The sequence below is a fragment of the Cyprinodon variegatus genome, unplaced genomic scaffold, assembly GCF_000732505.1.
Source record: "Cyprinodon variegatus isolate N-32 unplaced genomic scaffold, C_variegatus-1.0 Scaffold791, whole genome shotgun sequence".
Taxonomy (NCBI): Eukaryota; Metazoa; Chordata; class Actinopteri; order Cyprinodontiformes; family Cyprinodontidae; genus Cyprinodon; species Cyprinodon variegatus.
The window spans coordinates 62466-84870 of NW_015151244.1; the positions used below are offsets into that span (position 1 = coordinate 62466).

Genomic DNA, 22405 nt, shown 5'->3' on the forward strand with positions numbered 1-22405 from the left:
AGCAGAAAGTTTAATGATAAAGAACTAAGAGGCATTCATGACTGTGATATAAAAGTTTCAGCATACTCGTCTGAGATGTCAACATTAAGCTTCTCCCTGTCTGCAGCCAACGAGCTGATGCGATGCAGCTTGGTGACTATTTCAATCAGGTGATCACTGCTTAGCAAGAAGTCCCCTTTGACAGCAGAACTTGACCCCTGATGGAATAACTCATTTGTTAATTCACAAAAAAGTTTTCCCATTATAATCAAGTTACTGAATTTCTTCAAAACAAAATAATCAGAATTAAAAAAAAAGGTACACTTCAAACCATTTCCTCCTCACCTCCTTCAGTTTGAGAGCAAAGAAGCCATCACTCTGAGTGCTGGTCGAGACACTGGAGAGGTCTGGCAGAGGAAGGCTAGTCTTGACCTGCCCCGTTTTCTGGTCAGCCAGAATAACGCTCTTCTTGGTTAGCAGAAAGAGTCTAGGTGAACTCTGCAAGTACAGTTAGAAACATTTAAGCCATTTGATAAGACAAGAGTATGCCAACATTTAATCAAGTAGAAAATGCAAAAGTTTTACAGCATTTTTGTATTCTACATTTTAGAAAATGGAACCAGAGAAGTTCTGATGAGAACATTTCTAGACTTTTGTATTTTAGTGAATGTTTTCTACAATCTCCCATTTCAATTGCTCCATCCTCAGCATTTCTTTAGTAATTGTATTACCATAAAAAACTTGAAGTCTTATTGTTGACATTTGTTTTTATCCCTTTTTATTCTGAAATCCATCACAACATTCCCTTCAGAAGTCAACTGGTTAGTAAATTATGTCCATGTGTTTCGTTTAACCTCAGGATAACATTCCAACATGCTTGTTACTAGCAAACAAAAACAATAAAAAAAAAAAAAAGGGGTTTAGCAGTTGCCATTAAATTAATATAAATAAATTAAGTGACATTAAGCACGCCAGGCGCCCTTTTGGTGAAAGCTGGTAAAACTTGCTTGACGTGTACCTAAGACGAGTCAGAATTGGGCGTATAAGTCTTATGAACAAGCCCTCCGAACAATCAATTGCCATACAGTCAACAAACCTTTCATTAAAGCAGCAAGAAACTTCTTGTTGAAGGATAGCTATGAGAAGTTCCGTTTGCAAAAAATCTGCTCTGAAAGAGTCTAGAACAAGATGCCAGAACTTTTTGAAGGGAGAGAATAATTTCTGTCTTGCAGACTATATCCTTATGTTGAATATACATCCATGGCCACAACAAAATGTTTTGGATGAAATATGTTTACATCTTAAATTGATCCTGTCAGACAAAGATTCATATTAGAATCTGTATGAACTTCTTCATGACAAAGCTTAAACTAGTTTGCAGTAATGGGCAAAATTTTAGCTTTTGAATTTGCAAAAAACATTTAAGACATGTTCCAAAAGACTGAGCTTTACTTGCAGAAAAATGTGTTTCTGGTATAAAATTTGGGATGCTGAATAGAAATGTACTTCAGATATGAATTAATAAAAGACGTGGTGATGATCCATCACACTCCTACCTTCCCGTTGGCCCTGTTTATCTTGTTGACCACGTCGGCCAGCAGAATCTTCTCATCTATGGCGCTGCTAAGTTTCTGATATTTTGGATTCTTGACCATCTCCAGGTAGTCTCCTTTGAAAGTCTGACTCACGCTGAGACACAAAGACAGAGTCAAAAAATGTTTGAATAATATGTATGAAGGTCTGGATCTGTGATCAAATTAAGCCTGACATAGACATTGCTTTGCAGAGTAATACATTTAAGATACCTGCTTGGGTAGAGAGCCTTTTTATCTTTGAAGAGCTCGCTTGCCTCCAGCTTCTCTTCGTAAACTGCCTTTTTTTCTTCTGTGAATTGGCTCCTGTATTTCTTGCACTGTTTGCATCCCAAATCGAAATAAAGAATAAGTGCCAACAAACACTAGTGTTTGATTACATCTTCTTCATAGTTCTGATGATTCCTTCAACACCAGATCATTACAGACAATCTCAGAAACGCTGACTTTATGGTAAACAGTACCTATATAGCATCATTTCAAGTGAGAGGTCTCCGAAGCACTTCACACTATATGCTGTCATACACACACACACACACACATTTACACAGTGACGATGGCAATATGCATTAATGCAAAGCTGCTCTGGGGCACAGAGAGAGAGAAACGAAGAGAAACAGGCGCCACATAATGCTCTGACCAGCATCAGAAGGCAATGCAGGTGAGGAGTTGACAGACATCTTTATTTGGCCACACATTTGTCTGTCCTTTGAGAATGAGATAACATTCTGTCTGACAGTTTAAACCAAACATGGCTGAATATGACAGACGAACCCTCCAGAGATGGAAAATCCTCCGAAGCTCAGCATGGACTCCCTCCAGGAACGAATAAGGCCTGGCAGGCCAGCTCTTGTCTATTGGGGACATGGAGGGCAGGTTGCTCTTCAGCCCGAGGAAGTATTTCTGCATCTAGAAACCAACATAAACAGAAAACCATTTAGTTTCAATCATAACGTTAATATGAAAACATGAAATAAACACCAGAGGTGAAACATGTAAGCAATACTTACAATCCTCTGGATGGTGAAGTTATAGATCTTCCTTCCTGCATTTGCCCTGAAGAACTTTCTGTATTCTCTGCGGACCTTTAGGAGCATAGAATAAAATAAGTGTTGTAAATCAATTTCAGCCTCACTCTGCTTGTTATACAGTGGGACAGGGAAGCAGCACACTAAAAGGAGGACAATGGAAGAACAAAAAACAAACAATAATATTTTGTTAGTTACAAAACAGAGACAAAAGCTGTTGGAAGTAATCCCAGAGAAAAAACTGTTAAAAAAAAATAAATGAAAAGGGTGACGGTCCACCTTAAAGTTGGGTTTCATCCGACAAGGTGAAACATGACAGTAGATATCCAGGCTACCGGTGCTCAATTACCAGGATGAAAAAGGATTAACATAGGAAATAACATCAATAGACTCCAGAAAAAGTTGGAATAAACAGTCACACCAGATGATAAAAGAAAAAAAAAAAACATCAAAAGACACAGGAACAGTGATACAAAAAAAAGACAACAGTGTAGGAGCAACAAACTGTGCTGCTTTGAGGGCCAGCAACAAACAGGACATAGAAAAATCTGTTAGATGAAATGGGTAGAAAGACTACTGCACCCTGTTGTTTATCCTCTGTATTAAACTTCAATACTTGAAAAGGTAAACTTTTACACTGGTTGCTGTAAATCACCTGTAATCTGTAACCGATAAATGCCAAAATAGTTGATAAGAGGGATCATAACATTCTTTTTTAAACTGAAACTATTTTAGATTGTATGCATTTACAAATGATGGAGTAATAACTTCTGCTTATTCTCACATTGATAAATCTAGAAAAATCCAAACTTTAATGCATCAACGTTTTTTTCCATTGTCCCCAATTAAGTGGCATCACTTCAACATTTGAAAAATTGCTTAATATGTCTTTGATCTTTTTCTAGAAGCTTCCAATTACTAATAAATAATCCATGACTTCATGCTTTCAGGGAAGGGGTGTGGAACCTGGCACTAAAGATACTTTATAAGAGTCCTCCAGCTTTTATTCAGTTGCACGAAAATGCCTTTGTAGAAGGCACTCCAGGGATAAACAATTTTTACAGAGGTCAATTTTATCCACTGGTTAATAAGTAGTTAAATTGCAATTTCTCAAAGATTTATAACTATAATAAAAATAAACAACAACAAAAAAAAAAACAGTTCTCTAACGCTCACTGAGAACTGTAACAAAGAATGGCTTCCTGCTGCCAAGTTTCCACAGCTGTTAGAAACAGTCTACATGGCACCCATTCCAAGAAAAAGCCTTTGATAATTACAAGATTAAATTGTGCTTTTATCAGATGATTCATGTTTTTTACTTAATATTTGAATCAGGTTGTTGCAGCATAATTAAAGGAGATATTTAACTTGAGAAAGTCCCTTATATGCACATTGTTACAGAGGATCTGGGAGATTGTGGGACTATTTTTTTTTCTAAAGACCCAACAGCCACATTACACTGAAAATTGGCCTTTCATTCATGGACATATATAATTGTTAAGGTAAGCTGGATAATTTAGATAGCATACATGTCCAACTTTGGTGATTAAGAGCCTATGTCCTGCATGTTTAAGATGTTCCCCTGGTCCTACACACCTGAATGAAATAAAAAGGTTCATCATCAGGCCTGAGGTGGTCATTCATCCATTAATCACGCAATACACCAACTATTGGGGGCTGAAGTAAGGCACCCCTAGAATGACTAAACATGCGGAGGTGTAAAAAAAACTAAGATTAAATAATCATTGTAGTCCATTAGGTTTTTACAGTATCTGTAATTTACCAATTCTTTATTTTTAAAGGCTTTCTACCTTTACTTAATACATTAGAACACAAACATCTGTTGTTTCGCTTTACTTTCCCCAAACTTGCTTCTATACATTATGACATTACAAAACAACTGTGACAAAATAAAGGGAAAATTATAAGCGCAAAGGGAATCTATCCAGTTTGAATACAGTTTGTTTCAAGAGAAACACTAATGGAGACCTTGGCTAAGAGAGGGAGGCTGGGAAACGCTACAGGTGAGGGATCAAATTCAACGATGACATTTCTTCATCCATTCTCCCTTTATTAGATTTAAAATGTATATGTTGATTATGTTACAAATTCTATTCAAATTTTAAAATCATCTGCAACCTTAATGCTGTGAATACCAAAGTATTTAACAGTTTATGCAAGACTTCTGTTCAGTTAAATCTATATTATGCCATCTGTAATTTTAATTTAGCACAGTACTGGGCCGAGCTATTTCTAGGTTCTCTCTACCTGTCCTTATTTAAAGTCTTACCAGTTTTTTCTTCTTTTTAAATAAAAAGTTACTTTAACTTTAGTAAAGAATATGAGTACCTTTGACAACTTCTAAATAGAATTCTGAAAGATTCCTCTGTCCTTGCCTATAATATTTGGTAAAGTTGGAGAATATAGAGTACTGTCCTATTGACAAAATGGGATGGTATAAAGGGTAAAAAGTAAAACAATTTTATAACTCTAGTCATATCAGTGGCTGATGTCTCTCTCGATTTTTCCCGATGAGATTATGCTATTGAAATGAAAGGTTACGTTTTAAAAGAGGAACAATAAATGTTGTACATGCTTTCTGGTCTTTGTAAAGGAAAATTAAGGATAGTTGCAACAGAGAGCAGAGGCCGTCTTTCAGAGGACTAAAACAAAGACTGATAAAAAGGGGTGCTGAGGGACAGTGGGAGCAGAAGGCACAGGGGGTGATGATGGCTTTGCCGTGGGGCTGGTGGGTACCTTCAGTCCCTGCCAGTAGGCCCATATCACAGCGACGGCATGCTTGCGCCTGGCCTCCTCCTTCAGCCTCCTGAGCTCCCTGCGAGCCTGTTTGAGTGTGGGCAGGAAGAAAGAGCAGTGGAAGATGAGAAGATGAAGAACTGGTCAAAACCGTTCCGGTTGGGGTCAGTAGCCTCGAAGGTGTGCACAAACGCTGCACACAAGCTCTATTTGACCTTTGACAGGCTGCAAAGTTATTGCTGTGGCGCTCCAGCATCCACATATATATGAAGGGTATCAGATGGACGGTCATCTGGAATATCGTCTGTGAGTGTATGCTGTTAGTCAAACTAGTGTGTTGATGCCGCACAATCAAACCAGACTGGTTGCAATCCACCTAAAAGACTCTAAAAACTAAGCATGCATTAGCTACAGGGAGAGCAAGTCATGCAGAGTGAGCAGTCAGCATGCAGCTGCCAAGCATGGACCTATAAGGAAGATGAAACAAACACTATGTATCCAGTATGCACTTTATGCATTTACCAAAACAAACTAATCAGTTAGGGAGTCCTCCAGATATGGCCATATATCATCAGCAGCGACCAAGCCATGGGACGTAAAGCAAAATGCCTCGCACTACTGAAAAATGTTCAGAATGACTTCGGCCAGCGGCTATGTCAAGGACTTTATTTCTTTAAATAAGGAGGCGGGAGTGGGGTTGATGGAGGCGACAAGTCAAAAAGTCACGGCAAGTCAACATTCCTAAATACCTTGGTGCCCTGCCAGCCGGCCCAAATGACCGACACTGCATGTTTATTCCTTGCCTCCTCCTTCAGTTTACGTAGCTCTCTCCGGGCCTGATGAAAAGCGGGGGCAGTTGTAGAGGAGTTATTTCTTTCCAGTGACAGGCAAAACTTTAATTGTGACAGGGAACAATGACGAAACACTGAAGAACAACAACAGTCACTTAAGGGTAACATTTAGGCAATGAGCGCTGGTTATATTTAGAAATCCCTTACATAACTATGTCTAAATAAGACAAATGACTAGGTAATCTAATCTAGCACGGCTCTTTTATTGATAAGACTCTATTAAGTAATATTACGGTAATTGTTCAGTTCAGATCGTAAAACTACAATCCTAAAGGCAGGCTGGACGTGGCTTTCTTTGCACCAATTTTTAGGCAGTGTGAACCATAAATAGTAAAAGCTTTGTTTATGAAATTATTTTAAAATATATGAACCTTCAAATCTAACTACAGAAGTATCTGTAGTTAGATTTCTTTTTTATTTGTAGAGAATGAATATCATACAATTGATTAGAGATGTTGAGTATTATCTGCAGAAATACCAAAAGCTAAGGTCAAGGAAAGTTGGAGAAAGCTATTAGAAAAGGTCATTTAACACTTCCTTAATGCCAGTGGTAATGAGGTTTCTGAAAAATGTGCAGCCTTTCGATTACATATCTTCAAAGGTTGTCTAGATATTTAATGATAATGCAATGTTTGTAAAACAAAGATAACCTGGCCTGCCAGCAGTCAGAAATAGACTGAGAATTCTTGCTTTTAACTAAAAGCTGCTCAAAGATATTGTAATTTCTTCTAAAGTTCAGAGTTACTCTGGAGTGACAATCTGGCATACATCCTTGCATCTATAAATTATTAAAAGTTATCAATTATAAAAGTAAGTTTAGCAGCAGTAGCTATATTTCAGTTTGTGCATGTCATCATATATTACAATTTTTTCTAAATGTTATGGTAACATTTAGGTTTTAACTAATGTTTTCATTTAATTTATTTTTTATAACTCTGACAAAAAAGGACCAAGGGTGAAAGGATATGTATAAATCTGAAACAAATTACCAGTAACATACAAGTTATTGTGGCGTTCTAGTTAAAAATATTGGAAATGTGATGCAAAACCTGCAAAGAGTAAGTCATTTGTGTTTATGAATTAATTTGCCCTGTACAGACTTTTTTTATTTGTGTGGATTTTTGTGGCCTAAATATTTCAATTTGCTGCTGGAACACCTTAGAGACAATGATATTTAAACGCTGCAAAATGGGTAAAATCAAAAACAACAAAAAAAAATCCATTAGGTCTAGATTATTCATTTCGTCTTTAGAATAATGCTGAGGTCAATCTGGTAACCCCTGCTGAATTATAAATAGCATCTTTCCTGTAGCTCTGTGGCCAAGGGGAGCTATAAATGTCCAGCAAACACAAAACATACTGCAAAGACAAAAATGTAGAAGGAAGAATTTTTTTCTTTACATGTATTTTAGTATAATGTTGAATAAGGTGTGGTTGGAGCTAATTTGGAATTCAATTATCTCCATTTTGTGTGATTGCAGAATTTTTCCTTTGCCTCTTTTGTGTAAGAGTCATTTTTTATTTGGTTTGTAAGCTTTTTTTCTTTTTGCATCTTTTTGTATTCGCTTTATGTTTCTACATTCACATTTTTGTTTTGCTTTCAGCTTGGGTATACATATACCTTGGGTATACATAATTTCTTCCTATAGGCTATGATCAAATATTTGATATTTTATATTATCTAATAGGAATTACTGCAGGTAGTATCCAAACCATTAACTCAATTTCCAAAGAGTGCCAACATTTCAAATCTGGTATATTCAGCAATAAACCATAAAAGGAAACCCCAAAAATCCATAAGAATAAGACATGAGAAGACAGAAGCCAAGCATGTCCTAACATGGAACTTTCTAATGAAGATGGTGGAACTACAGATATATTGAAAGCTATTTAAAAACTTTAATGGCACTAAAGCTGTTTGTTGTTGCTATTTCTAACCAGCCTATCAATCATGTAAATCCAGTCATCATACAGGTTCTCAATGCATCTCTGTTAACAAACAGCAAGTACATCTCTGATAAAAATTAACCTGAGTCATAAAGTCAGAATCCATGTGTTCTAAAGTTGCACAGCTGTTTCAAATGAACATGCCACCATTTTCAGTTTCAACATGTATTCTTTAGTTAGGAAAAAATAAGTGCTACGTTGAACATTTGATTTAATGGTGCATTTTATTTCTAAAATTAAGAAAAGGATTTGCAGCTCCAAACCGGTGCATTTCTATGCACACCTGCCTGCCATCCATATTTCCCACCTTCTAACTAAATGTGGTGAAAGGAAAAACACAACAAAGGAAGACTGAAACTGTTGAGTGTCTTAATCAAGCAAGAATGTGAGAACATGTTTTTTTTTTTTCGCAACTACAGCAGCCGCTCTACTGTTCCCAGACACTCAGAAAGTTTGGTTAAGAAATGATGCAACACAGTCAAGAAATCCCTCAAGCCTAATTTGTTTTGAAAGATTACATGGAAGAAACCCATGACAGCCATCTTTAGATTTTTTTGAAGCATAAATTGAATTGGCAGTTGAATGATGCCGGTTGAACCTGTTCAATGTAATAAAGTAAGAAAAGCAAAATATTAATAGAAAACCTTCAGTTTTAAAGTTTTATAATTGGCACAAATTTAACAAAACGCTAAAATGATCATTAAAAGCAACAAACCAGATATAAAGGTAAAGATGATTGAATAGATGTTCATCCAGCAGTGGTTTTATGCCACTACACGCTTTCTTAGTCACAATGGGACATTGTAAACAACAGTGACAAGACAGCTGGGACAGCAATACTACAGCTAGGAGGAAATACCTTGGTTCCCTGCCAGTATGCCCAAATTACTGTCACAGCGTGTTTATTCCGCACTTCTTGTTTTAGACGCCTTAGCTCCATCCGAGCCTGGTGGGATGTGGTGGGTGTAAGGTAGGAATAGTTGAAGATGTGCAGAGCGATATCATTGAGAGGGGAAAATTGAAAGGAACAGAGAGGAAAGAGTAGATGTGCAATCATCAAAAGAAACAGCATTACAGGGGGAAAAAACAGCAGGCACAAAATCCCAGAAAGCACAGAAAATAAAAAGAAAAATAGAAAACTGTTGTGCCAATATGCAGAAATGAAAAAAAAAAATGTGATAGTCTACTTCTAAAGGAATACTCTTTAATAGGAAATAAAAAGCCACAATTGTGTTCTTCTTGCATTCCTTTGTTAGAGCTTTAACTGTACCTGTGTGCCATGCCAGAAGGCTGCAATGGTGGTCACAGCTTCTTCACATTTCTTCTGATACTTCAGCTCTCTCAGGAGTTTCCGAGCCTAAAAGAAGAAGACATTTTTTTTTATGATTTATTCATGACTCTAGATTAGGTTTAGTTCACAGGAAGCCTCATACCTGCCATCCTCTGGTGTAGGACTGCACCACGGTGGTAGAATGCTTGATCTTCTGGTACTTCTTTTGTTGCTGTTGAACACGGACAGCACCAATGTGAGTAACAGAGCTTGTGGGTATGGGCAGCTATGAAACAGTTTAGAAAGAAGTCTCACAGCGTATCGGCGGTACCATGCCGCCACCACTATCTCGCTCTTTTTCAGCAGCAGGAAGTGGCTGCGACACTTCCAGCCCCTGTAGATCTTCTGAATTAGTGTTGCAAGGTCCTCCAGGCATTGCTTTCTCTTCTCTTCCAGGAAAAAGAGCTGCATGGAGAGAAGGCAACTATGGGTGAAGCAACTGACACAATATGAGGTCTGATGTCAAAAGCAAACTAAGAAAAACAAATCTTTAAATATAAGAAATATGTATAGGAATAAATATTCCATATCAAGGCTTCAATAAGCATTTATGGTGCTGGCTGCATCTAGTTGAACCCAACTAGGTATTCTACTCTTTAAAATTGCTTTACAACAGATGCAATTCACACATATCAGTCCAAATAGAACATTCCTAATCCTCAACTTTCAGGGAACTTTAAATCTAGTGGTCTGTGAACCTTTCTGCTTTCTAAAGCTACAAAAGAGCTCTAAGAAATGCTTACATTCATCACCAAAGGGACTGTCACTGCATACAGTCAGGGCCCAACAAAATATACTGTTCAAGAAAATAATAAAATAACTGCCTATTATAAAGGGGAACTCCAGAGCACCAGAAATTGTATCAACACAGATTCCTTGTCCACGTTCTTTCATATAACCAATTCTCTCCATGGAACTAACCATGGAGTATGCACACTTGGGGTTTATTGCTATGGCAAAAGCATTTTATTTTTAGTAACCATAAACACACAATAAGGATTGTATGCAAGGTTCTGAACATAAGAAGTCATAGATGCCACCATTTACTGCTGTTGATTAACAACCATGTCAAATGCTTTGGAGACATACCATCACAAATTCTAAATATGGATCTTTCTCTACTCTACTGGGACTTCACTTGGAACCATGTGCTTTGGCACCACGAGAAACTAGATTAAGCTTTTGGGTGGTAAAAAATACTCCGGGCAAATCTGAAGTGGAAGAAGGGAGGTGACTATGTGGAAATGCATTTCATTGGTACTGTTGAGTGTTTTGAAGAATCTGTAATGCTTTGGATCTTTGATTGAAGAAAAAATAAAAAAATCTATATTTTTTATATATTTTAGAGAACCAAATCAAAATATCAAGATCGTAACAGCCTACAGTAGATACCAAATCAACCTTCCATGTAGAGCTCAGTTCCTGGACCTAAACTAATTGACAGCACTGATGCTAATATTTGTGTTACCCCGGATAATGTTAATGTCTGAAAGTGTGATAATTTACCCCAACTGAATCCATGGACATTAAAAATTTAAGTTGAACATTTCTATATTTTATAGTGAGAGACTAGGCAACTGCTAAATGATCTCCATTTATCCCTCCTCTGCCTGCAACTTCCTCATTTTGTTCTATATTTTAAATTCTGAAATAGCTTGAATAAATGGTAATAATTAGATTAGGCATGTTCAATCTCAGCAATAACCACAAATAATAATATTCAGAAATCAAGCTTTATGTGTGCTCAATTTTATTTTGTGTTATACTTTAATGATGTATAAATTGGATACATTTATCAAAACAGAGGAAGAGGGTAATTAAGTTATCAGGTTATTTAAAGCTCTGTGCTCTGGGTATGATGCAGCCCTGAACAATTGAGGCCTGAAAACACAGAGCAACTTATTTCCCATGTTAGATCACTAAGTGAAACCATGTGTTTTCAAAGCGGTGGTTACATGCTAATTGCTAAAATCGGGGCTCTGCATGAAGCCCATCCCATTTTCCAAACATCTTACTGTGAGAAAACAGGTTGAGTAAACTTCAACATTTAGACTTGCAAACACTAAGGATACTAAGGAGAACCAGGAAAACATTAAGGGAAAAAAATTTTCCATACCGTTCTTGGGTTCCTGATAAAGATCTTGGAGCGGCCATAAGCAAACTCTTCTGCTGGAACCTGCAGATCAGTCATCAGCACCTCAACTCCTTGTCTAGAAAACAGATGTGATCAAGTAGCTCATTAGAAGCCAATTTAACAGACATCTATATCGACCAAAAAAATCATCTGTTGACCAGATAAAGAACACTTTAAACTTTAAAGTGTTCACTTTAAACTCATTAGCATTTTGGAGCCTCGTAAAGTTTTAAGGAATCAACACACAAAAGGACTATGTGATTCAGAAAAAAGCATGCATCTAGCTGTTGGACATGTCGCCAATTGCTACATTGCCCAATGTTGATGTGCGTACTTACAGTGGGTATGAGGTGGTAAATTAACCCACAGTTACCAGGAAGACTGGACATAATAGAACAAGTGTTTCTGCTTGAGTTAAACTTTAGCATTTGAGACCTTTTAAGAAGTCCTTTATGATTTAATTTTAAGACTTGCAGAAATTACCAAAAACAAATTAAACCCCTGTTAAACTTCAGTGGCTCTTGGCAAAGCTTCTCAACTTTAGTACCCTCTTAAGGTGCATACTATTGCAGTTACTTTAGAGGATCATCTAGAACAAGCCAATTTCTACCATTAACAAAAACATCCTACACCTATTCATTGTGATTGCATTGCACACTGGAGATTAGTGATCATTGGACACTGTGCTGAGCAGTGGTGTAGCAGATGGTATACAGATGCCTCTGCTGGCAGTTTATGGGCAAGGTACATCCTGGACAGGTCGCCAGTCTGTCGCAGGAAAACAGACACACAACCACACACACACTAACACCTAAAGACAATTTAGAGAAGCCAATTAATCCAACTGTCCTGTTTTTGGACTGTGGGAGGAAGCTGGAAAACCCAGACAGAACCCATGCATGCATAGGGAGAACATGCAAACTCCATGCAGAAAGACCCCGGGCATAGAACCCAGAACCTGCTACCCACAGCACACCGTGCAGCCCCATGCTATTAGTCTTATGATCTTATTTTAATTTAGCATATTCTCTAATTTTTAATTATTAAAACCCTGTCTCATAGTTACTACATGCTCTCACACACGCACGTCTGAATTTGCCTCAGGTTCTAATAATGACCACTAATGGCAGGGAAAATAGAAAAGAAAAATATATAAACATAATTAAAGTGCTTAATGGACAAATCAGAAATCTGTACTTGTTGGTCAAAGCTATACAAAAATGCAAGATTATAATCATTCTTAAATGTCTGATGGTTACTTATCTATTCAAGGAGAATAGTGAACAAGTGTTTTTTGGGAAAACAAACAAACAAAAAGAATAAAAATAAATAAGAGTCTGAGCTAAAGAAAAAATACAAAGAAAGGCAATGACTAAAGCCTTACAAAGTGCCCAAAGATGACTCAAAAACGGGCTGCCAATGTTTGGCAGATCAGATAGGAATCAGTGATCTCGCCAGCACTGTGGATGAAACGGGGAAGTCTGGCTGAGGTGGAATGGAGGAGACAGATAAGGATGAAATGCCTCAACATGTTGTGGTTCAGATGGGGAATACCGAACGATGAACATCTGGAATGTGACGAAACTGAAGCATGTTTCTGAGGATGTCAGCATGATTTTTATGTATTCTATCATAACAAATTCAAAGGTGCTTTATTTTAGAAAAGCATGAAATGATCAAGGAAACTAGAAAAGTTTTCCTATAATTTTGTATACCTCTACCTTAAATCATCACCTTCGAATCATTAGACCATCGATGCATCCAATCTCTTTCTGAATCTTTGCCTATGCTGAAATTATCTGAACACTTTTTTTTTTTTTAACAACCTTCCCTCACAGTCACACATGGGAGCACTAACCACCTCAGTGCTGGTTAAAAACATTCCCACTGGGAGATGTCTTACAACCAGACAACTGGGAGTAATTTAAAGGGTTTGCTTTCCACAGACCACCCTCTTCTGTCAAGATTTGCACCAGTTTACCTGGCAGGCCCCTTCCAGTGTGGCCAGGTGTTTTTGCAGAGCATTTTGTAGCGCTCAAGACAGGGCTCGTAGGCCTGGCGGAAGGCATATCCTGCTCTCCTTACACGGACGTTCTCCATCAGGCCTAGGTAGCGCACCTGATGGCGGACCAGGGAGTCAGTAAAGATGTGGGCTGCTTTTTTGTCATTAGGCTTGATGCACCTGGGAAGAAGACATTGATTTTCAGCCTTAGTCCCTGAGAGAGGAATTCTGCTTTTCATTTTCAGAATACACCTGTATCATTGAGCAGATTGAACATACCGAATGTAGTTTGGGTTCTTTGTTTGCAGATTGCCCATTAGTGTGCCAACAGATGCTCTGAACTGGAATCCAGCAGTTGGTGGTCGTTTAAGGTTGACTTTTGCAGGATTTCCTTCAGGGAACAGCTGTTTGATGAGGCTGTGGTTAGCTTTGTACATGGCCTGAGACAAGTCCCGGTAAAGGAGGTCGTTGTTCTTGTCAACAAAGCCTTCGACACGGTACAACACCTTAATATAGGAGGAAAATACAAGAAGATTTAAAGGCTGATATTTATCTACTTTAAGACTCAGAGGACCAAGTTAATAAACTTTGACCGTTTTTTTTTTTATGTACCTTGCCGGCATAGTGCTGGATGCGGAAGCAGTTGTGTGGCAGGCTGTGGTCATTTAGAAATTTTGAATTCTTGTTTAGGCGGCTTTCAAAGTGCTGGTGTTCAGCGCAGATTGTGTTCAGTTTGTCCAAGAAGGTCTCATCAGTGACCGTCCCAGGCCTCAGGCACTCCTCGTCCAGCATGGCCAGAATGCCATTTTGGTTCTAGCACAAACAGAATCAATGTAAGCTAATAATCATTTAAAGTTAATCGCTCTGTGGACTTGAAGCCACTATCTCGGAGTCTACAACACAGCTCATGTTACAATAAAAAACAACTTTAGATTCACACTTTTTCATATTCTCAAAAGGAACATGAATTTGACTTACATTCTCAATAAGATCGCATATAACAGCATTGTTGAAATATTCAATGTTTGTCCACTCAATGCCCTGGAAAAATAAAAACATACAGGTCAGAAAAGACAAAGGCTATTTTTGACACAACCTTTGTTGTACAGCTAATCAGCATATGAAATCAAATTTAAGACTTTGGTAGGTATATTGCCTTTAAAAATTAAATAAAATGAACAAAAAACACTTCAACTAGTCACATTACAAGATGTAATCCTTCACTTCAAGCATCAATGCTGGTGCCTAAGGTGATGCTGGCTCAGGAAGCCGGGTTTTGTCCTGTAACTGTGTGCTTGCTGGCTAAAGTCACCATCGCATATGTTGTGTCTTTGTAGAAGACACTTCACCCATCACTTCTGGTATTGGTGTTCAGAGGACCCAGTGGCAGCAATTGCTGCTTTATTGCAGAGCAGCTATGGGAACAATGTACAGTAGCTTACCACCATCAACTCGTGAATAGGTGAATGACTGAATGGAGTGTGAAATATTTTGAGGCCTCTGACTTGATTAGGCACAACACATGTACAGGTCATTTACAGGCTTTACACATCTCACCATAAATAACTGGCATTTTACAAATCCAACTAAACAGTACTGTATGTCTGAAACTTCAAAAGGCTGCAAGTGGAAATATCTTCAAACAGTTCTTCAACTATTCCCTAAAATACCTTCTTCTGCAAGACCTTATTCTTTACATCTAATGCTCAAAAAAATATTTGATTTAAACAACAAAAGCATAAATAAACCATGAAGAATTTCTACAACGATCAGAGCATGACTTTTCTAATCTATGGCAATCATATCTTATGCCATTTTACCTTTTCCTACTTGTGCAGTTTTGCTTGTTTGGGACAAATTATTTGCATAAAATTTCAATATACATTTACTTTAAGACAATGTAGTCGTATATTTTAAATATACCCTAACATGGGGTTATTAAAACAGTCATCTTCAAACATTTAGTTTACAATGCAAAAAACACTGGAAAAGCTTTATGGCCCAAACTATCAATTCAGTAATAACTCACTTCTAAAAAGTTGAATGTTCTTGTTAGAGAGCACATAAGCAAGAAATATTCATTTATGAAGGTTCTGTACATTTCCAAGCAGTTCTTGCATATAACAAAAATGAATTTATTGAATGTTTATAGAAGTGAGAAAATAGAATATTAGAATACAGAGAGAGTATTAAACTGTATTACTGTATTAAAAAAGCACATCGGACCTAAATTCAACAATTTGATCACAACCCACTTGTTTTTTAAATCCTCTTGAAAGTTAAACTAACAAAGAAGATGCTAGACCTTGGAACAGCTGATTTAAGTTATAAAGGCCTGATTTAAGCTCTCACTTTTTATTATTTCAATTTAACTAAAATGGGAACAAAGCAAAGTCAATTGAAACACAGGAATTAAGTTAAATAATAAAGTATTTTAACATTTTATAGAATTATCCATTTACCTAAATCATTTACAACAGAAAAAAATTCAAGAGCAAAAAGACAAACTGATGTGCAACTGAAAAGAACACGACACTGATTCAGACTGAATAAAAACCCGTGGGGCTACTATAAGGGACAAAATTATATAACCTCTAAATACTGAGGAAAAAAAACACAACCTTAAATTATACATTTTCAGTGCTTCCCATTCTCCTCCAAACCTTTTAAATTACACATAAATGTACTTTAATCCAAGGTCACAATATGCCTCGAGTGTTATGCATTCAATAAGGCCTAATGGGAATTTAATTAACATTCACACCTTAATGAAACGCCAGTAAAGATCTTAAAATGTTGTCCAATTTGTCTGATCATCCATAACTGCCATTGATGTGAGGGTTTTTTCATCCAACCACCTTCATTTGCAAAAAGGTCAATGAAAGACAAAATGTACACTTTCCAAATTGCCCTTTTCTAAAAAATTTAGTCGACTCATAAAAACATGCATTACTTCCACTGATTTAACTATGGATCGATGAGATGCTTCAAGGCCAACAATATGTTCACATCATGGATGCAAAGAAGGTATGTGGCGACTGGCCACATTTTTGATTGGTAGTTCTTCCTCCTCCTTTCCCTAGTGCCGTGGTATTTTCCCATGCAATACACTGGACACAAGCCAGCAGTGGAATATCATTGGTAGTGGTGTAAGTAGGGAGGGGGGGTGTGGGGTCAACGCTGCTGCACTCAAACTCAGAGCTCTGAAAACAAACAGGGCCTAAAGGTCCAGATCGGGGAGTGTTTACTCTTAGCAGAGTGAGGGATCATTTCCGTCCCTGCGAGTGTGCAGAATAAAAAAAAAAAAAAATGCTGGTGGGTCAGAGACAGGGACAGAAATCAAAAGATTGAAAAGCAAAAATGTGTTTACTGTACAGAATAGAATAAAAAGTTTAAGTGAGGGAGTAGAAGGGGTTAAATATTTGAGTGAAATGACCAGGTAGAAGCAGTGCTTTAAGGGCAGCCATAATGGACATAATGGACTGTCAACACAATAAACAGAGTGCTGACAAGTTAAAAGATGTAGATGTACAGCTGCAGGTGAAAGGAACAAAATGGAAAAGCCAAGTGTTGAAAGGTAAATTTCCCAGGAGTTTTAAAGCTTCTCTATAGAAATCACAGCTTACCTCTCTAACATACTCTTCCTGCTCCTCACGCAAGGTCAGCTCGATGAAAATTTGCTGCAGCTTTTCGTTGCAGTAGTTGATGATAAACTGCTCAAAGCTGTTGTCCTGCAGGCAGGGAAACGTATTAATGAGAAACTTACACATGTTTTTTAAAATTACCAAAATATTACCGGTAGCTTAAAGAAGATATGCACTTAAACGTTCCGTCTTACAGTTTGAAATATTTGAAGCTTCTTTAAGCTTTCTGTTTACTGCTTTGACAATTAAAAGGCTACAGTATAGCAGAGGATAATTTTCATGCATTACTAATGTTTACATCTTTACAACATATTGCATATAATGTTGTGAATAATTGATAAAAGGTTTCAGCTCAGTTATTTAAGATTATACATTTACAGTACGTTGTAAAGAATAATGGGAATTTCAGGACATAACCGTCAGATTTTTAAAATATCAAAGTTTAAACATTATGTTTAAAAATTAGAGTCCAGAATTATTTTTGGGGGGCTCATTAAGGAAGCATTTTTATTCATCATTAAAGAATATTTTGAAAGAATACTCTTGTACAAAAAACTGGGTTGTAACAAATTAAAAGCTTGGGAATGGAGAATTGCAATCTCATCACCATAAAAACTGTAACTGAGCAAATATTTAATCTAAAAATAATCTCTCACAATGATTATAAATCCTTATGAAAAATTCCAGTAAGACTTTAAAGACTTCCTTAACCATTTGTGAGTTAGTAATTATTAAAAACCTGTACCCTCTGGTCAATTATGACGGCTAAGAAATGAGTCATGTTTCTTCTACTGATTATCACCAACCAGTTAATATTTATTTTATTAAATATCCTGTTCAGGGAAATAATTCAAGGTTGACACCACATTTTATTAGTGTACAGGAAATTTGATACACTGCAACATGAGGTTAGTTTTAAAATTTGTTTTGATCTTTTTTCCCCATTCTTCTAGCAATCAAAAGTTAATTGCAAGCCCTCCCTTAAAAACATACACAAACAGTAAAAAAAATAAAACCATAGCTGAACTATGTAGAAGAAACCCATTAAGAACAGCATGGTGACATCTTTGATGTTTGATATAACGTTGTTACAAGCATCAATGTTTGGATTTAGTAGCTTCATCTCAAGGTGGGGGAACTTAATTTTTATTGTTGAAAAATATACATTTGATTTTGGTTATTGAAGCTGAGCTTTGCTGATCCAGAGTAGAAAATCTGCAATGTTTCTATTCACTTATCAGTTCTGTTTTGCTAAAAACCGATATGACACCATTTGCAATTGCCTGTACTTTCTGTTAAGATAAACTACAGGATAAAGCAGGACTCTTTTTTTTTTTTTTTTTTGTTTGTTTTTTTTTTTAGATTATTCTGTATGCATTAAATACATTTTTTTTTCAAGAAGTCCTGTATTGGACTTAAAATCATTTGGTTAAACTTTTTATGCTATAGTTTATTTTCAAGATTGTTCATGTAAATTGGTGATATCATGTTAGTCTACAGTATTAGGGTTACATTGAAAGGTTTTAAACGGAACGTAGCCAATAAATTAGGCCTTCAACTCCTTACTAAACATTTAATAATAAGACTGAATGATAGTGTTTGGAATGCAGATGAGAAATAAATACTCCTTAGCACCAAAAATCACCCTAATAGGTCTAATTTAGCTTTTTTTATAGAGGGAAGGCCATACAAACATTTATTCCAATGTATATTTATAGAGTTAAACGTATTCATAAACCCACAGTGAATATTACAGTTTACACAATAAAAAAAATCTAAAGTTGTACATTGGTTTTGGTTGTGACTTGCATTTAACATCGTTAGTTAGCGTCATTCAGCATACAGAATTATGCTAAGAATAGCTAACTAACCAATAGACTTTCATTTTGGCACTAATGTACAAGTTTTGGAAATCTCTAACACATAAAAAAACCCACAGCTTTTACAGAATAAACCCAAAGACAAATTCAGCACTAATCTACATGTAAGCACACTCAGCTAAAATTATGCAACCTTGAAACTGAAACACGCAAATAATCATTAAATGCAGTTAGAGTGACACCAATGCTAAAAAAAAATAAAAAAAAAAAAATAGTTAAGGCTTATAAAATCATTAAAACTCTGACATGTTTGCCATTTTTTAAATGATGCAAAGGTTTCTTCCGCATAATTTCAGCTGTGTGTGACTCTATATTGCACACCACATAGAATTAAAGAGGCTGCTAAATTGTCTAGTGGATCACAGCATGCACATGGCACAGCAAGCAGGCCAGTGTGGGTGTTACTTACTGTTTCCTGGTGACCAAGACAAAACACCACAACATTAAGAAAAATGGAAGGACTTGAGAGTCAGTGAAATGAATAGACAGTGATATAAAAAAAAATAATAATAATAATGCACACATGAACAGGCAACAAAAATATATTCAGCAAAACAACTCAAAACCAAATACCAAACTGTTTTGTATGTGTTACATGCACTAACATGCACAAGGTGGAAACCATTTACTGCACATTTAACAGTACATCTGTACCATGTATTTAACTGATGAGAATTTCCCCTTCCATATGCAATGAACAGTATATTTACCACAAAGGCATTTTCACCCAAGGGAGCAACAAAGCTGAACTAATCCAAGAGCATTTTTATCAGCTCTCAGTTGTTACAGATAAGCTCAATACAGGTGGCAAAGCTGGCAAACAGCTTTGGGGAAGAAAAAAGAAACACCAATTTCCCGAGTTTTTCCCGTTTGGGTGGTCTGATTCAGTCGTTTGGGGTTATGAAGAAATAATCGGCCAGTTAAATCTGCCCTGCATCTTACCTCAAATATTTCAAAGCCATAGATGTCCAGTACACCCATCACTTTGTGGCGAGTTTTAGCCTGGGCCTGCAAGGACACAACAATGTTAGCATAGCAAAGGACCTTAAATTTAAAATCAAGAAAATATTTTCACTTACTCGTATGCTTTCATTAATCCTTGTCACTAACCAGCTAAACAGGCGACTGTAGAGGTTTTTGGCAAGTGCATCTCTGGCATAGTAAGCCTGCGAAACAAATGACATTAGCTGCACACGTGATCGTTGCCAAAATATACGCAGTTCTCGAAGAAAGTTGTTTCTGCTGTACACCTTTCCCCTAAATGTACACAAAACGCTAAGCTCTTTTAAATATGAACATTAATAATTTCATTTTTAGGGGAAAATGTCTAAATTAGCAGCGTGATTGCTATTTTATTCATACATTCTACAACTTTTTATATCAACTTTAAGTCTATCTAATGTGAAAAACTTCCTAAACTCTCAGGCATGACCTAGATTTTGATTTCCAGGAGAAACAGTGTTCATTTATTATGTAAAGGTTTTTATGTGGCATTGACATGGATCAGAGTTGGCAGCTAGTGGGAAAGCAAGTCAAGGGGAAGAAATGACCCTTTATTTTTCTGCGGACTGAAGGAATGGGAATGTACCCACACCAGCATAACAGAAACGAGTGCTTATAACAGATTTGGGTTCAAGTTAAAACTTCATTTCTGACCTGGGCCACATTCAACGTGGTGGAAACTTTCTCCATCTTGGCTTCAACTGTTCGGTAGCTGAAGGCCCTTTCCAGTACAGACTGCTCGATTCCCAACAGCTCACACATCTCCTTCAAATCTATTAAATTTAGGAAAGGAAGAGAACATTAAACATACGTTTTGCAAGGATATTGAGCCTTATATACAATAGAAAAATACAAACTAAAAAGCAAACATGATTGAAACAAATCAGTTTTAAACATACTGAACATGAACAATATGAATAGACACTTAGAGCATTATATAAACAGTCTTTTTGTGTTCCTGTCTAGTTTAGAGTGATGCGTTATTTAAAACATAACCAACTGCTAATAAATGGCAGCAATAGATCATGCTGTTGTTGTCTGGAAAACATGCAAATTAAAAATTTGCCTAAAGAAAACAAATGTTTGACAGATAACACCCAGCTCATGATAAAACATAACATCTGGTGAGCAGGATGAGAACACAAAAGCAGCCAATAAGGGAGGCAGAAGCTTAAGATACAGTAAGGTCCTCTGTGGATCAAAGCCTTCTTTTGCAGTGTAGAAAAACATGTTCCACTAAATTCAAAAATATAGGTTTATCCATCTCCATCAGCTATACAAAAACAAAATATATATAATTATAAATGTATAATATATCAACTTTAAAAAAAAAAAAAAAAAGATCAAACCTACCATTTTTGTCTTTCACTCGACTCTCATCCATACCATTACAACGCGACTCTGGCTTGAAGTCAAGGTTTCCCAGCTTTAAAACAGCAGCTACCAGCTCCAGCACTGACTGCATTTCATCTTCCATGAATCCAACGATCTGCATTGCATTCTATGCATAGGATAAAAACAATAAAATGGATAAGTCACAGATCGGTATGGGCCTGTTCCAGCTCTTACTGCAGTTGTTCAAATTTCAAACACACATCCAGCTCATTTGGGACATAAAGGACGATATTAAAACATTGCTCAGCTGCATGTTCATGGTAACAGAAAAGAGCTGTTGCATTATAAGTACAGTAATTGTGGCACAATCAAAACCCCCGCCTTCCATGCTGTGATTGCTCTGGTCTGTTTTAGACTGGAGAGTCTGCTCCTAACCAGACTGACATTATGCTGTGAGTGAGTCAGTCTGGCTGGCAGGTCTACATGTCATCTACATCTTAGCTTATAGAAAAGAAAAAAAGATTTAGCAGCTTGAAAATTGTTCCGCTTTTTTCAGCAATCCGTTGTAGATGAAATTCCATTTATACGCTATAGAAAGCAATTTCAAAGTGGGACCTGACAATATCAGCTCTCATACTTAAGCTTACTCTACATACAGCAGAGGAAAGTAATGAAACATTGCGTCAATTAATGAGATAAAAACTACAAAATTTAAAATGTTAGTTAAAAATCAAATCCAAAAATGAGAAAAATTCACCAAAAATTCCATACATTTTATCAGTAATAACTAATGCTTTTTCCATTTCAAATAAGTAAACTATAATTTGCATTAGATTCAATTAATGAACCACAAAATACTCATCAATACCTTCAGAACCTTCTACCAGCTTATGCCTATATAAGGGTGGATGGATATCGTCATTT

At 36.6% G+C, this 22405-nt stretch overlaps 1 protein-coding gene across 13 annotated transcripts in view; it reads right to left on the reverse strand.

The window, feature by feature from the left end:
* myo1b (myosin IB) overlaps positions 1 to 22405 on the reverse strand; it is a 68453-nt gene that overhangs the window by 2621 nt on the left and 43427 nt on the right. For 2 of the 13 annotated variants that reach the window (XM_015396335.1, XM_015396340.1), the window contains 22 exons: positions 21500 to 21647; positions 20801 to 20919; positions 20224 to 20310; positions 20087 to 20152; positions 19554 to 19559; positions 17247 to 17351; positions 14599 to 14661; positions 14233 to 14433; positions 13900 to 14126; positions 13600 to 13800; positions 11601 to 11694; positions 9740 to 9889; positions 9588 to 9656; positions 9425 to 9511; positions 9014 to 9100; positions 6106 to 6192; positions 5357 to 5443; positions 2582 to 2656; positions 2346 to 2480; positions 1785 to 1891; positions 1536 to 1668; positions 271 to 477 (listed from right to left, as the gene is read on the reverse strand). In XM_015396335.1, coding sequence (XP_015251821.1) covers positions 286 to 477; positions 1536 to 1668; positions 1785 to 1891; positions 2346 to 2480; positions 2582 to 2656; positions 5357 to 5443; positions 6106 to 6192; positions 9014 to 9100; positions 9425 to 9511; positions 9588 to 9656; positions 9740 to 9889; positions 11601 to 11694; positions 13600 to 13800; positions 13900 to 14126; positions 14233 to 14433; positions 14599 to 14661; positions 17247 to 17351; positions 19554 to 19559; positions 20087 to 20152; positions 20224 to 20310; positions 20801 to 20919; positions 21500 to 21647 — 2526 coding nt within the window. In that variant the 3' untranslated portion in view covers positions 271 to 285. Of the gene's footprint in view, positions 1 to 66; positions 198 to 270; positions 478 to 1535; positions 1669 to 1784; positions 1892 to 2345; positions 2481 to 2581; positions 2657 to 5356; positions 5444 to 6105; positions 6193 to 9013; positions 9101 to 9424; positions 9512 to 9587; positions 9657 to 9739; positions 9890 to 11600; positions 11695 to 13599; positions 13801 to 13899; positions 14127 to 14232; positions 14434 to 14598; positions 14662 to 17246; positions 17352 to 19553; positions 19560 to 20086; positions 20153 to 20223; positions 20311 to 20800; positions 20920 to 21499; positions 21648 to 22405 lie in introns of those variants that run through there. The other 11 variants (XM_015396344.1, XM_015396345.1, XM_015396336.1 and 8 more) reach the window with 11 other exon arrangements.